Source organism: Oryx dammah, unplaced genomic scaffold (genome assembly GCF_014754425.2).
Source record: "Oryx dammah isolate SB20612 unplaced genomic scaffold, SCBI_Odam_1.1 HiC_scaffold_23, whole genome shotgun sequence".
Classification (NCBI taxonomy): domain Eukaryota; kingdom Metazoa; phylum Chordata; class Mammalia; order Artiodactyla; family Bovidae; genus Oryx; species Oryx dammah.
This window is the reverse complement of record NW_024070207.1, coordinates 104,023,631-104,039,605: the sequence shown is the minus strand read 5'-3', so window position 1 is coordinate 104,039,605 and position 15,975 is coordinate 104,023,631. Positions and strand designations below refer to the sequence as shown.

Genomic DNA, 15,975 nt, shown 5'->3' with positions numbered 1-15,975 from the left:
TTGCCATGCTCTCCTCCAGGGGATCTTCCCAAACCCAGGGATTGAACGTGCACGTGTCTCCTGCATTGATAGACAGATTCTTCACCACTGAGCCACCGAGGAAGCCCTCTCAATAAAAGAAACAGGTGGAAGGCTAGATTTGGCCAATGAGTCATCATTTGCAAGTCCTTGAACTAGAAGAATTAAGTGGAGCAGTGGGACTCTCATGAAGCTACCATTCTAGTGCATGAATCTACAGAATTTGACACCATGAGATCCTAGAGCTTGTAAGAGAATACAAAAGACCCCTTCCTGCTTCCAGAAGGGACAAGAGAGCATGTAGAAAAAGAAGAGAAAAATGGGAAAAATAAGACGCATAATTCCGTTTCAAGCTTAGTACCACCAAGAAAATCAAACACGGCAAAATAAAGCAGTAGTTTAATATTCACTATGTGGTATTTTTCATTTTAGAAAACTTCATCCCCCCAGTAAACAGAATTAGATTTGAGTGGCTGTATTTGAGGTTGTACTAAGTAATCATTAAAAAATAAAAGTACAATTGCAATTTGCTACTACTTTCATCTTTATAAAGAATATATTTTTAAATGATCTGGTACAAGATAGGGAAAATAGATACAAATGTATTTTTTGAAAACTGTTTGAACCTATCTTTCTACCCAAATGTAGCAGCCTTCAGTGGTCCATTTCCCTCAAGAAGAAACAACTTGGAGGATTTTCCTTGGGTGACAAACATATTCTTAACTCACTACCCTGAAACCTTTGGCTTTTACTTCTGCCATGGTGTGCATTCTTCTTTTTTAAATTTATTTATTTATTTTAATTTAAGGATAATTTCTTTACAGAATTTTGTTGTTTTCTGCCGAATATCAACATGAATCAGCCATTGGTATACATATGTCTCCTCCCTCTTGAACCTCCCTCCTATCTGCTTCCCCATCCCACCCCTCTAGGTTGATAAAGATCCCCTGTTTGAGTTCTGCGAGACATACAGCAAATTGGCATTGGCTATCTATTTTACATATGGTAATATAAGTTTCCATTTTACTCTCTCCATACATCTCACCCTCACCTCCCCTCTCCCCTTGTCCATAAGTCTGTTTTCTAAGTCTGTTTTTCCATTGCTGCCCTGCAAATAAATTCTTTGATACCATCTTTATAGATTCTATATATATGCATTAATATATGATATTTCTCTTTCTGACTCACTTCACTCTGTATAATAGACTCTAGGTTCATCTGCCTCATTAGAACTGATGTGTTCCTTTTTATGGTTGAGTAATATTCTATTGTTTATATGTACCATAACTTCTTTATCTATTCATCTGTCAATGGACATCTAGGTTGCTTCCATGTTCTAGCTATTGTAAATAGTGCTGCAATGAACATTGGGATACATGTGTCTTTTTCAATTTTGGTTTACTCAGGGTACATGCCTAGGAGTGGTATTGCTGGGTCATATGGTGGTTTTATTCCTAGATTTTAAGGACTCTCCATACATTTTGTGCATCCTTACTTGGTTTGTCTTCTTTTTCCTTTTCTGTATTCCCTTATATGAATCATACCTTCTTTTTTGATCATTTTTATTTTTGCTTTGTTGCTGTACAGCCCTCACTTGGAAGTCATTATAGCTCCTCTCCCCACATTCCTTCACATGTAATATTATGAGATTTCCTCTTAATCCATACCTGACCTGCAACCAACGTTTTCTTCTCTACCCCTTGCCAACCCCTTCCTGCACATTCTCAGAATAAATGAATACTTGTTGCTTAGGATTTGAGTAGTTGAGAAAGAACAATGGAAGCAGCCTCTCTATGGATTCACGTTGCTATACTGAGAAATATGGAGACTCGGCGTGCTGATTTCGGTTGACCCATACTGTAATAGGCGGTTAATGACGATATCCCTGGCTTTCGAAATCTCCAGGTTCTTCTCTATAGAGACTTGAATACTAATTTGGTCCACGTTTGTCATGATGAGTTCAGATGCCAAAATCTGGGTAGGTGAACTGTCATGAAACCCAGTGTCCATAAAGTACTGCTTATACAACTCCACCAGCTTCTGCTCCAGGTATTCATTCAGCATCGCATTCGAAATAGGCTTCTGCATTTGCAGGCTGTTTTTCTCTTTGATGCTGGTTATTCTCCAGTACGATGAATACCGCTGGATAGGGGTGGGTGGCAAGTCGCTGGGCTGAGTGGACATGGAATCCTCCATGGACAAAGGAATCTCAGATGATTTCAGCAAAGGACCATATTGAAAACTACCCTCAGAGGGGAAATCGGTTGTCACGGAATTAATGGCCATCACCTGGCCCCCTGCAATCTGTAAGTCATTGTAATTCTTGCAGATACTCTTGCAGGAAGGTGGGACCAAGTAGGTCTCTCTGCTGGTGTCTCTGTATAGTTCAACTGCAGCCAAGTTTGGGCTTTCATACACAGGATTGGGGTTTGTTTGCAGCACTGTAATTCTCGGATTTCTACTATGTTGGCTCTCTCTTGAATACACTGAAGAAATGACCTTGCCAGAGGATTTGCAGCTCACATAGAGATTTTGGACTTGTGTTTCATCCACAGAGGAATAAGAAAGACTTGCAACTGCTGTGGCTTCCATTTCCTCTTCCTTTTCCTCAGCCACTTGCTCATTAGAAGATGGATAACTCCACTGGATGTCATTCCGGTACGCAAGTCCACTGAGATAGCCTTCTGACAGCATTCTGGAAAGACAATGTGTGAATTACAATGGGGGAAAAGGAGATTGGAGTCTCACAAATGGGCAGCTGTACTATCAAAAAAGTAAAGGACAATAAATAAGTTGATTTCATTCATTCCCCAAGCTCTTGCTCGTTCTGTACCTGCTGTGGTACCAGAGTGCTGGTGTGTGCTGGAGGTATAAAGATGAAATGGACACAGTTCCCTCCTTCAACAAGTTTCTGAGTAACAACCTGGGGTGAAGGAGGAGAGATGACAGGCTATGTCCCAGAGAAGGTGGCATTTCAGATAAACTGAAGCCTAGGAGTTCCATCCCTAGTCACAGTTATAAGAAATTGATGAGATGGCCTTACATGGCGTATATAAGACACTGAGCCTAAGCAGAGAGGGCTGGGGATGTCGACTGAAATTGAATCCTAAAGGGCGTTGGGAGTCAGGCAAGGGCATCTGCCTTCTGCCCTGAAGGAAATGGAGAGTGATTGAGTAGCTGCAAACTGGGGAAGCAGCATCACTAGTGGGTTATGAAAAAATGAGGGAATTGGTGGCAGATTCTACTGAAAATGAGAGCTATATCTTACTCATCATCGTATTTTATTCTTGGGAGCTAGCGCAGTTGCTTGCCTTGAGGAGGAAATCAAAGGATCCTTAACTTGAATTATATAATAAACAGCAGTGGCAGGGTATGAAATTAATTCACTGTCAACCTTTCGTGATGGACCATGAAGCCTTTGTCTCCCTTTGCTGCCCAGGATGGCTTTCTTGCTCTCTCCGTCCTAGTTTTTACAGTACGTCCTGAAAATGTTCCTGTGTCTGACTAACGTGTTTATCTCTACCCCAGTTACCAAGGAACTTTTCTTACTGTGAGCTTTTCCTCTACCTGCACCGCTCCTGCCACTGTTAGCAGTTGTCACTGATTCTAAGGTGACTAGAATAGGCTGGGGGCTTCCTAGTGGCTCAGTGGTAAAGAATCCACCTGCCAATGCAGGAAACCCAGATTAGATTCCTGGGTTGAGAAGATCCCCTGGAGAAGGAAATGGCAACCCACTCTAGTATCCTTGCCTGGGAAATCCCATGGACAGAGGAGCCTGGCAGGCTACAGTCCATGGGGTTGCAAAGAGTCAGACATGACTGAGTGACTTAACAGCAGCAGCAGAATAGGCTGGAAGTCCACAGCTACATTTTCCAAGAAAGACACTCTTAGCAATGGAGCAACAGACAAGAGCAAAGAGAACTGACCTGCTTTGGCCTCAAGGGCTGGGCTTCTAAAACAGACCCGTTAATTTGAGCCTGAAATTGACAAGTCATATTAGAAAAGGATTATCTTAACCCTAAGGATTCTTTTTTTAATTTTAGTATCTCTTTTATAGTCATGAAGTTATTTTCCAAGTTAACGTTTTAATTGTATAAAGTTAGTATTATGAATGTAATGTACTTAATGGGCTTCTGTGGTGGCTCAGTGATAAAGAATCGCCTGCCAAGGAGGAGATGTGGGATCTAGCCCTGAGTGGGGAAGATCCTCTGGAAAAGGAAATGGCAACCCACTCCAGTATTCTTGCTGGGAAGTCTCATGGACAGAAGAATCTGATAGGCTACAGTCCATAGGGTCAAAAAGAGCTGGGCATGACTTAGCGACTATGCTACTACCACCAATGTTTTCAATGTTTATTTCTTTGGGGGGAAACTATTCCAAAATATGTTCAGCAGATTTATTAATGATTTAAATGTTTACTGTATTCCAGACACTGTCATGTACCATGAAGCTACAAAGTTAAAGGTCTTCAACACATCCGTGAAGCGATTCTTGTATGCTGGACACACTTATAATAGTAAGAAAATGTTCTTCCCCAAAACACTTGTGTGGTTCCGTTCTTAACAAACTGTACATCCAGGTGAAAAGGCAAATCTTCTATACATGAGAAGATAATTAACAGAGCAAGAAAGTTTATCCTAAGGCTTCCTACTGATGCAGGTACCTCATGACCCTCCCACTTCACTGTACCCAGATTGCAAGTGGGGCCTTCTGCCTTCAGGACCTAAGACTATCATTGTGGAAAACCAGAGCAAAACCACATCTCCCAGCTTTTGAGTTGCTAAAGAATCTTTAGAAAGTCTTGGCAGAAATCATAGTTTTAGAGAAATGAGTTTTGAGATTCCATAACCTGAGCTTTTACACTTCAGAATCCAGAACCCTAAATCCTGGCGGCTCGGTCACTGAGCCAAGTGGCTCAGTGGTAAAGAGTCTGCCTGCAATCCAGGAGACCCGGATTCGATCCCTGGGTTGGAAAGATCCACTGGAGCAGGAAATGGCAACCCACTCCAGTATTCTTCTCTGGGAAATCCATGGATAGAGGAGGCTGGTAGGCTACAGTCCATGAGGTTGCAAGAGCTGAACACAACTTAGCAACTAAGCCACTACCAAATGACTTAGGGCATCATATTGACATATCAACAATAGACTCAGTGAATGAAATCCCTATGGAGGGAAAGAGGATGGTGCCAGATAGAGTGGGGGACCCCTGAGTAGATGAGGCCTGTGCCCTAACCCCCACATAGAACCTGAGGAGCAGGAGGAAAACCAACCAAATGGAATGCCCAGGTGGACCAGCCTAAGGCTGCCTTGTGAAGTCTGCTTAGGTACCAGCATGCTGCCCAGAGCCTGCAAACCTGGTAAAAACCTCCACTGGGGATGGGCAGATTGCAGACATGATAGTTATAGAATGTTAACCAGGGGCCAGGTGAATGATGAGAACTTACCATGGATGCCCATGTGACTACATGACAACAGCCAGAAATGTCCCCACCGTGCCACCTCCCTCCCACCCCCAGCATCCCCAGCTGATGCCATGGCTTTATGGAAGCAAGCTGGAATTCAGAGGCAAGTCTAAGCCAGAGGGACCCCTGAAGTGACTCTGATTACTCAGAATGTGAGCCCAAAAGCAAGATCAAACTGAGGGAGAGAAAAGCAAAGATTTTTAGGAAAAGTAATGGATTAGACATATACCTGTATTCTTTCTCCTTAAACTTCACTAAAACAATAACATGATTTTTTTAATATAATACATGAGAAAAGGGAGAACAAGAGAAGAGACTAGAGCAGTTATACTTTAGAAACTGGAAAGCAATAGATCAGGGGTAGATGACTTAGAAAAGCAAATGAAAAATCTAGACCAGTGCAGTCCAACAGAACTTTCTGGGATGACAGACTGATCTACATATGTGCTGTCCAAAATATTAACAGCCATATGTGACTATTAAGCCCTTGAAATGTGGCTAATGAAACTGAATTTCACTGATTAATTAACTTCATTTAATTGAAACTAAAAATACCACATGGCTAAGATATTGGACAGCACAGACTTAGAAGATAGTGAAGGTGATAATGCAAAATCATCCTTGAGTCCCCCTTGTTCCCATCCAGCCATTATCCCAAATCACCTGTTTATCACATTTCTTTTTGTATTAAAAAATCATAGTGGATTCTTCTCTCATTTTATGTGGCTGATGTGTATAAGTTCTCCAGATAACCTCTGCTCATTCACAGTAGTGAAGGAAGTGGATTTTGTTTTGAGTAATGGCCAAGACCTGGTTCGATCCCTGAGTCAGGAAGATCCCCTGGAGAAGGGCATGGCAAACCACTCCAGTATTCTTGCATGGAAAATCCCATGGACAGAGGTGCTTGGTGGGCTATATAGGCCATGGCGGTCACAAAGAGTTAGACATGACTGAGCAACTAACACACACATAAAAGTTGCTGCTGCCGTTGCTAAGTCGCTTCAGTCATGTCCGGCTCTGTGCGACCCATAGATGGCAGCCCACCAGGCTCCCCCGTCCCTGGGATTCTCCAGGCAAGAACACTGGGGTGGGTTGCCATTTCCTTCTCCAATGCATGAAAGTGAAAGGTGAAAGTGACGTCAGTCAGTCCTGTCCAACTCTTAGTGACCCCATGGACTGCAGCCCACCAGGCTCCCCCGTCCCTGGGATTCTCCAGGCAAGAACACTGGAGTGGGTTGCCATTTCCTTCTCCAATGCATGAAAGTGAAAGGTGAAAGTGACATCACTCAGTCCTGTCCAACTCTTAGTGACCCCATGGACTGCAGCCCACCAGGCTCCTCCGTCCATGGGATTTTCCAGGCAAGAGTACTGGAGTGGGGTGCCATTGCCTTCTCCACACATAAAAGCCTCTTTGCCCTATTTGTCATGGGCTGAGAGCTTTGTTGATACCTTAATTCTGATAGAATAAGAGCCCTACCATAGGGTGCAAGGCAGACCAGTACAGTGGTAGGACCAATGATGGAAAAGCAGAAAATGTGTCATAATACCAAGGGAAAGAGACACCCATGCCTAAAGGAACAAATTCCTATGAGAAAAGAGTGAGAGAAAAGGTCAGGGAGGTATATTGAGACATGCAAGGCTGAGGACTTTAAGTTTACACTGAAGGCAATACAAACCTCTGGAAGGTAACCAAGGTTTTTCAAGGCATAATGTGATCTATGAATAAAGGGCAAGATGAATGTTAGCAGAATGAAATTGGAGTCCAGGACCCAGGTTAGGGGCTGCTGGATTCATGCCCACCTGAGCTATTTAGGGGCAGGAGCCAGGAAGAAGGAAGCAGAAAAGGAAGGGAAGCAATGAACTTGAGAGGCCATGACTCCTGGACTTGGCAGTGAAGGAGAAGACGTAACTGCGTCTAGGCATGCTGACAGTTGACACCAGCATTGACCAAAATGGAGAGATCAGGAGAGAGAGCCAGGAAAGGAGCTGATGGGTTTACTTCAGTTCCTCTTGAGTCAGACTCTTGGTAAGTGAGTGCAGGTGTCTAACTGTGCACTGGAGATTCAAGCAGGGAACTCATTAGAAGGGTTACTGTCAGTCAACAGTGACAGCATCTCCCAAGTGTGGGCCACAGGATTTTCTGTCTGGAGGCTTGAGGAGCTTGTATGGGTAATAATTTCTGTGGGGAACCTGCCTTGAACAGTACAAGGAGGAATGAGCCGCAACAAGCTCTGCAGTGTTGATAGTGTCACAGAAACTACAAGAACTTCCAACGTGAGCAGGTCACATTCTAAAAATCCACATTGGACATTGGAAGGTAAAATTTGGTTGCTATGCAGACTCATTAAGGCCAAAAAAAAAAAAAAAACTACTATTGAACTGGTAGTCAAGAGACTAGAATTCTAGTTCTGATCTTGTTGTGGTTTTAGTCTAGTTAATGCAGGGCTAGCATTTATACTGGCTACAACCCAGACACTGTTCTCAGTGCCTTTTATGTACTAAATCAATGAATCCCCACAAAAATTCAAAGATGTAGGTACTATTATTCTCATTTTCTATGTATCAAAATTAAGTACTATGTCCATAACCAGTAGGCATTCAAATGCTGGTCTGTCAGAAAACAGAGCTCGCTAGAATCCCCTGGTAGTCCAGTGGGATTTTGGAAGTGGAGTGAGAAGAACTCCACGCTTCCCCTGCAGAGGACCTGGGTTCAGTCCCTGGTTGGGAGCTAAGATCCCACAAGCTGCACAGCATGGATTAAAAAAAGGAAAGAAAACAGAGCCCATGCTTGCGTGTCACTTAACCTCTCAGAGACTCAACTTCTTATCTGTAAATTGAGAATGTGAGATTCAATTATAGAATCCCCTCAAACTTTAATATTGCATGGGCTTTGGACTATATTAAGGGAAGAAAATAAATGAGGTAAGCACTGCATGTGTCCATGCTTCAGTCATGTCTGACTCTTTGCGACCCTATGGGCTGTAGCCCACCAGGCTCCTCTGTCCATGGGATTCTCCAGGCCAGAATACTCGAGTGGGTTGCCATGCCCTCCTCAAGGGGTCTTTCTGACCCAGGGATCGACCTGTGTCTCCTACATCTTCTGCATTGCAGGCAGATTCTTTACCGCTTAGCCATCAGGAAGCCCGAGATATTAACTCAAAATCCATTTCTGAAAATGAGCAGCAGAGGGCAGCAGAGAGCATGCTAGAGCAACTTTTGCAAGATTTTTCTCAAGCTGTGGAGAGAATAATGTGTGAAACCCCCAAATTATACATATGTTAACTCATTTGATCTTTATAAAAACCATTTAATGTACCACTAGAATTAAAATAGTACTATGTATCATGACATCTTAAAATTTTAAAACAGAGAAAGTTATTTGGGTTTATTTTGATTAATTGTTGACATTTTTCTTAATAAACTTAAGTAATTATAAAATTTTTAGAAGACCTCACTCTTCAAAGTTATTAAAAAGATGTACTTCAAATAAATATTTGACTTAAATTTATCCGAGATGGTAAACTTAAGTCAATGGATTATTTCAATTGTACAAAGATATTTTATCACTTGAATTTTTATTTCTCATCACAGAGAAGACAGAGACAGAGATACATCTGGAATTTTCCATGATTGAGTAAGAGTTTGAGAGAAAATGGATACATGTGTATGTATGGCTGAGTCCTTTCACTGTTCCCCAGAAACTGTCACAACATTGTTCATTGGCTCTACTACAATACAAAAGAAAAAGAAAAAAAAATTTTTGAAGTGTGAAGGAAAAGACTTTCAAGGACATTTGCAGATGAGATGTTCTAGACAAATTTAGCCTCCATTAATCATTACCAGACAGGGGAATACCAAAATTAACCTGCTGTGCAAATTCACAACTTAGAAATATGTACTGAAGTGCAGCACATTGTTAAATCATTTACTTGGATTTTAGAAGAAATTGTAATATGAATTCTTCCTTCTATATTAACACTTTTCAGAAAACTGTCATTATAACTCTGTACATAGACATACTTTTAATTTACATTCAAACAACACAAGCATGGATTTAAAGACAAAAACTAAAGAGGGAAGAAACGATAAGAGGAAATTTTTGGAAAAATCCAACTTAGGGTTCAGAAAACTTTTTCTATAAATGGCCAAATATTTAATATTTTAGGTGTCTGTCACAACCACTCAACTCGGCCATCATAGCAGGATAGCAGTGAGAGACAGCATGTAAACAAATGGGTGTGGCTGTATTCCAGTGAAACTTTATTTACAAAAACAGACAAAGGGCCAACTTGACACACAGGTTATGGCTTGCCTATCCTTGACCTAAATCGAAAAGCAGGTGCAGTAATTGGGATAGGACACAATAATAATCACAGTTGTGTTGGGTGCTTTCCAACCATTACCCCTAATCTTCCAATAGCACTGCACTGTTAGATGTTATCATTATCCAGGTTTTCCAAATGAGAAAACTGAGATTAAGATAGGACAAATGACTTCCCCAAGATCACAAAGCAAGTAAGTAGTAGAGGCAAGATTCAAGTTCAGATTTTCTAACCCCAAAGTGTATGATCTATTCGTAAAATGTTAACTAATGCCTAGTTGAGAGCAGTTAATATTGCACAGTCGTGACAAGCAATTAGTCCCTCCAGGAAAAGGGTACCAGTCCTGACTCTTATGTAATAACAACCCTTGCCAAGTAAGGGAAGGAAGATGCAGTGAAATATAGAAAGAAAAGATAAGAATACAGCCAGTGCCCACCCCACAGGGCTACATGTTTGACTCAGTTGTGTATCAGTGTTCATATGTCTTTGAGATACACAAATAATTTCTACTCTGCTCTTTCTAAAAAAAAATTTTATATAATTGCTTTACAATGTAGTATTTGGTTTCTGCTGTACAACAGCATGAATCAGCTATATGTATACATATATCCCCTCCCTCTTAAGCCTCCCTCCCCACCCAACCCCTGCTTCCCACCCCTCTAGGTCATCACAGCGCATTGAGCTGAGCACCCTGTGCTATACAGCAGCTTCCCACCAGCCATCTGTTTTATACATGGTAGAGGAGCCTAGCGGGCTACAGTCCTTGGGTTCGCAAAGAATTGGACACACACAGTGTATATATGTCAATGCCACTCTCTCAATTCATCCCACCTTCTCCTTACCCCGCTGTGTCTACATATCTATTTTCTATATTTGTGCCTCTATTCCTACCCTGCAAGTAGGTTCATCAGTACCATCTTTCTAGATTCCATATATGTGCATTGATTTACGATATTTGTTTTTCTCTTTCTAACTTCACTCTAAATGACAGCCTCTGGGTTCATCCACATTCGTGTGCTCTTTTAAACTAACAATATGGACACTTTCCTTAACTATTCCCACTGCTGTAGCCTGGCATTGCCCTTAATTTTACAACCACAGGGTAATTTAATATTACAGATACCCTGTGTAAATATCAACAGCTCCCCATTACCTCCAGGATAAAGTCCACACATGTTAGGCCCTCGTGATACATGGTTCTTATCTGCCTTCTTCATCTCAATCTCTGCCTGTTCTCACAGGACCCAGGATCCCAGCCATGCTGGACTCCTCCCAGTTCACCCACATCCCATGCCCAACCCAGGCATTCATGCCCTTCTTCCTCTGTCCAAGAGCCCTTTTTCCCTATCCATCCCCATTGCACCACCCGCTATCAAGTCTCATATCTCAACATTCCAGAGTCCCTGGCCATCCATTCAAAATCCTTGCCCCTAAATTAGAGAGAAATTCTAAGTTCTTATCTCTCCTACCCCAATATATTTATCAGGATTGCACACAACCTTAGCAAAATCCAGCTGCTACTTTGAACAGTGAAATAAATCATTGAGACAGTCCTTTAAATGGAGTAACTGGCAATAGCAAAAGAAAAGCAGGAAGATGGAGGATTGGTAGGAAGTGGGGGTATTGGGGGATGATACGGTGGCAGAAGAGATCCTGTCCTTGAAAAGACTGTTTGAATGTATGTGAACTAAGACTTCTGAGAAGCTAGGTGGTTGAGACAGTGCAGAGAAGACCTCCATGCTGCTGCTGCTGCTAAGTCACTTCAGTCGTGTCCGACTCTGTGCGTCCCCAGAGACGGCAGCCCACCAGGCTCCCCCGTCTCTGGGATTCTCCAGGCAAGAACACTGGAGTGGGTTGCCATTTCCTTCTTCATAGCCACACAAAAATGGAGGCACTGGATGGGACTGCCTCAGGGCATCACGGTATGTAACGTCACAGAAATAGGGACAGAAAAATGTTATTGTCTGTTTCATAGATGATCTTGAACCTAGCTAGTTGGGGTGCAGTTTAGTTCCCACTTGTCAGCAATGCCTGCTTATATAGGTCTGCCTTTTCATGGAAAATAACAGGCACAACTTATGTTAGCAAATAATTTCTCATAGTAGACATGGAGGTTTTTCTTGCTTGTTGACTCTGCAGTCACTTCATGTGCCTCCAGGAATGTTTCCCCAGGTCAGATTTGGAGAAGCAGAATTGTCTTTCAAGTAGCTTGGGCCAATTTGTTCTTTCACCATCAGTGTCTAAAATTAACTGTTTCCACTGTTATTCTTCAATACACTATTACTTTTTAAAATTTTCCAATCAGATGAGCACATTTATTTTTGCCTCATATTTATAGTGAAGCAAGCTGTCTTGTTAAGATTATATGTAGGTGATATACCAGAAATGTTATTTCTTTATAATGCCTCCATCCCCAAAATGCTCTATTTCATTTCTTCATCTCTGTATTTACCCTATAATCTTAATTTTAGATCATTTCATTCCAATCTATGTTTTTTAAAGATCTTGATTTGGAGGACTTGCATATAAACCACTGAAAGGTTATCATTGAAAAACTTGAATATTATTTTGTTCTTAATCTAGTTATAATAATGTAACTAAATCTATGTTACATTAGTTTTTTCCAGTGAATAATACAAGAACTTTACCCAAAACAAAGTGTTTCTTTAGATCTCCTGCATTTTCCTGACTCTTATCTTTGAAAGTAACATGTTCTCTAGAACTGAAAATAACCATTCACTTAATCATACACCTTGGTTTATGTCCCTGTTATTTCATATTCTGTGGCCTTTGTTGATGGAGGCTCTAAAATATTCCTCACTTTGTTTCATTTCCTGTTATAAAACATATAATTTGGATTACCAATTCTTCTGTCAAACATGAAGTGATTCTTACTTAATGAGTTAGTTCCCAAAAGTCTAATTTGATGGCTAAAATAATCATAAATCAAAAGGCCTCTGTTTTCCATATTAACATCAACAAGTAAATAATTTTCTGTTCAGTTCTACTTAGATCCTTATGAACAAAGAAAACAGCTACTTCCAAGGGCTTTATCTGGATATAAATTTCCTTATTTCAGAAAATATAAATTTTGATGCAGATATATTAGTAAATATATTTTTGTCATAGTTTGGATTTTTCTTCATATCCTGTCTTTCTATCTCACAAACAGAAAAATGAAAGCTTATGATCACTTTGAATTACTTTAAAAGTATTTTGATACTAATGAAAGGACTAAAAAATAAGAAAAGCAATCATGATAGAATTGATACTAAATTTCCTTGGTGTTATAATTCTTAATTGTTAATTATATTGTTAATTATGGCTATTACCAATAACATTTACTTAATTGTAAGCATATCAACCAAATGCAATGCAAGACTGAATCCTGAATTAAAAAAATGAAAACTCTCTAGAGGACATGTGGATAATTAGAGAAATTTGAATATGGATCTACTATTAGATAATAGTATTATATTAAGATTAAATTTCCTTATCATTATAGTCATGTAGAAGATTACTCTTTTTCATAGGAGATATGGGTCAAAAATTTGAGGATACTGTCCTGAAATCAACAATATTCTTTCAAACAATTCAGAAAAAACAACAACCTGTGTATGTGTGTGTTTATGTATATATACAGAGAGAGAGAGAGAGACATAGCAGGAGAAAAAATAAATGTGATGAAATGCTATATGACTACTAGAAATGTGTGTGCATTGCACTATTGAACATGTGTTCATTGATAGAAACGTTTGTTCATTGAAGTAGTTTTTTTCCATTTTTCAATAGTATTGAAACTTTGCAAAAAAATTAGAAGGAAAGTAACTACAGTTAGTTAATGAAGGGAAATTTACATTCTGTTGTGCCGATGATGAGCTCAGAGAGACAATATCTTATATATCTAAGATAATCATTAGGTCTGTGGTTGGAAATGTTCTAGTAACTTGAAATAACTATTGAAAACATCACTTTGCTCCAAAATAATAAAATTAGCTCACATGTGTAGATCCCCCAAATTACCATTATAATATGAATGTTTTACACAAATTTGAAATACTCTCCACTCCTCCAGAAAGCTTCTCAAGCTCGGAAACATGAGCTTCTTACAACTGACGTATGCAAAAAAATGGTCTAAAAATATGAGCATGAATATTCTGGTCGAACCAAGTTTATATTCAAGCACATATAGATGTGCTCAAAAAAAGAATGAGCAGATCTAAAGATAATTCAAGCAAAATTCAAGCAAAAGTACTTGTGCATGTACTGTCTTTAATACCAACAGGGAGACTTTTCCCGAATCACCCAGATGGCAATTTGAAAAGCCTCATCACTGTCAATCACATTTACTTTGCATATATCCTGCCACACAGAAAAACGCTTATCACAGCTTCATCCAGCAAATAATTGAGAGTCAAATTGGAATTTATGGTCATTGTATCCATCTCTAAAACTACATTCCTGTGACCAAATTCGAGTTGTGCTGTCCCTGCTTAGGTTTTTAGGCCTTCTTTAAAAAACGCAGATGCTAAACCTGTGTAGAAATTAGCAAACAGGGACTGAACAAATGACATAACAAATACTTGATCAGATCAGTAAAATTTTAAGTAAAGTAGTTTAAGAAATGTCTAAAATGTGACCATGAGGTAAGAGAAGTGGAGTGTTTGGCTTAATTTCTCTTCATTGTCTAACTCCATTGAATGCTTGTTTACATTCACTTCTGATCTGGTAAATGAGAAAAGCATTTTAGATGTCATGAGATCTGAGTTCTGCTGAACTCAATAAAGTGTGAAGAAAGGGTGAGAAGAGAAATGACAGATAGAGTTCACAGTCATAGGGTTTGTTGCCTCCTTTGCTTACCTTCACTAACCAGTCCGTGCCTTTGGTCCTGCAGAAATACCACGATTGACCATACAGAGATGAATAAGCCAGCCAGTGCTTTGACCAGAAACGTTCACAAGCCTTTGGTGAGTCTACTTTCCCTGATAAAACCAATAAACTAAGCTGGTCATTGCCCTTGCCATTCTTTTTATAACTGATCCTATGGAAAAAGTTGTTTTTGCTCAAGTCTGATTTGTGCTAAAGAAGAGTGGGAAGTCCCAAGAAGGGGGGAGGCAATAACTGACAAACCCACATCAAGCCACAGAATAGTGTTTCTTCCCCTTTTTGAAAAATGAAACCTATCTATGAAACTGCCTCTTGTTAAAGTAGTTTATTACTACATGTTATGTAAGAACCCTTAAACATAAATGTATTCCTCTAACAAATTCCCTGGGACCCCTCTCCCAAAAGAGAGCCAAGTCAAAGATGATTTCGCGCATTCCATTTCATCATTAACCTTTAGTTCTTGAGAAGTGTTATTGCTCAGTTGGACTCATAATTTTAAAAATGCAAATGAAAAGTTTTCTCTCTCAAATTAACGAAGGTTTAAAAATTCAATAGTACCCTGAGTGAGCAAGGTTGTGGGGAAGGAGGCACTCTCATACACTATTGGTGAGATTATAAACATTTTCAAAAGGCAATTTTCCAGTATCTGTTATTTTCCAAAATTTTAAATATTCATACCCTTTGGCCCAACAATACCATTTCCAAAATTTATCCATAAGATATATTTCCACCTCTACACAAAGATATGTTAAAAGATATTTGTGGCAACATTAAGAAACAACCAAGAAAAAATATTCATAAATACGATATTGTCCAAATACCTGGGAGTATATCCCTACTGTAGAAAATTATTGAGGTAATTTTATGTCTAATAATAGGAAAAAAATCTCCAAGATACATTGTTTCAAAAAAGCATGGAAGACATAATATGCTCTAATTTGTATTTTTAAAGCATAGACTATTTCTATAGGGATATACAAGAAACTAGAAACAACCAATTGCCATTTGGAAATGAGTCTTAATTTTCTACACTATATCTTTTTGAAGTTTCTACTGTGTATATGTATAACTTTTCCATTTTAAAAAATAGTATTTTAAGTCACATTTAATTTTACTGCTCAAATGAATCTTTACTGGGTCTGTATCTTTACTGGAGGACAGAGAAGTCTGTCTGCCAGTGAGTCAGTTATTCTAGCCCAAAAACACCAAAAGCAGAAAAATATGTACAGTTCTCAAAATAATTTCACTAGTTTACCCTGATGGCTTCAATTAAACCAAAAAAGAGT

At 39.7% G+C, this 15,975-nt stretch overlaps 1 protein-coding gene across 1 annotated transcript; it reads right to left on the bottom strand.

Moving 5' to 3' along the window:
• Positions 1 to 398: 398 nt before the first annotated feature.
• Positions 399 to 14,901, bottom strand: TASL (TLR adaptor interacting with endolysosomal SLC15A4). The gene is made up of 2 exons (XM_040266355.1): positions 14,663 to 14,901; positions 399 to 2,713 (listed from the first exon to the last, which is right to left on the bottom strand). The coding sequence occupies exon 2, from the start codon at positions 2,710 to 2,712 to the stop codon at positions 1,810 to 1,812; it is 903 nt and encodes a 300-aa protein (XP_040122289.1). The 5' UTR covers position 2,713; positions 14,663 to 14,901; the 3' UTR covers positions 399 to 1,809.
• Positions 14,902 to 15,975: the final 1,074 nt, after the last annotated feature.

Bases quoted from the DNA above. Each gene is read 5' to 3' on its own strand.
- TASL (XM_040266355.1), bottom strand. From the start codon at position 2,712: ATGCTGTCAGAAGGCTATCTCAGTGGACTTGCGTACCGGAATGACATC.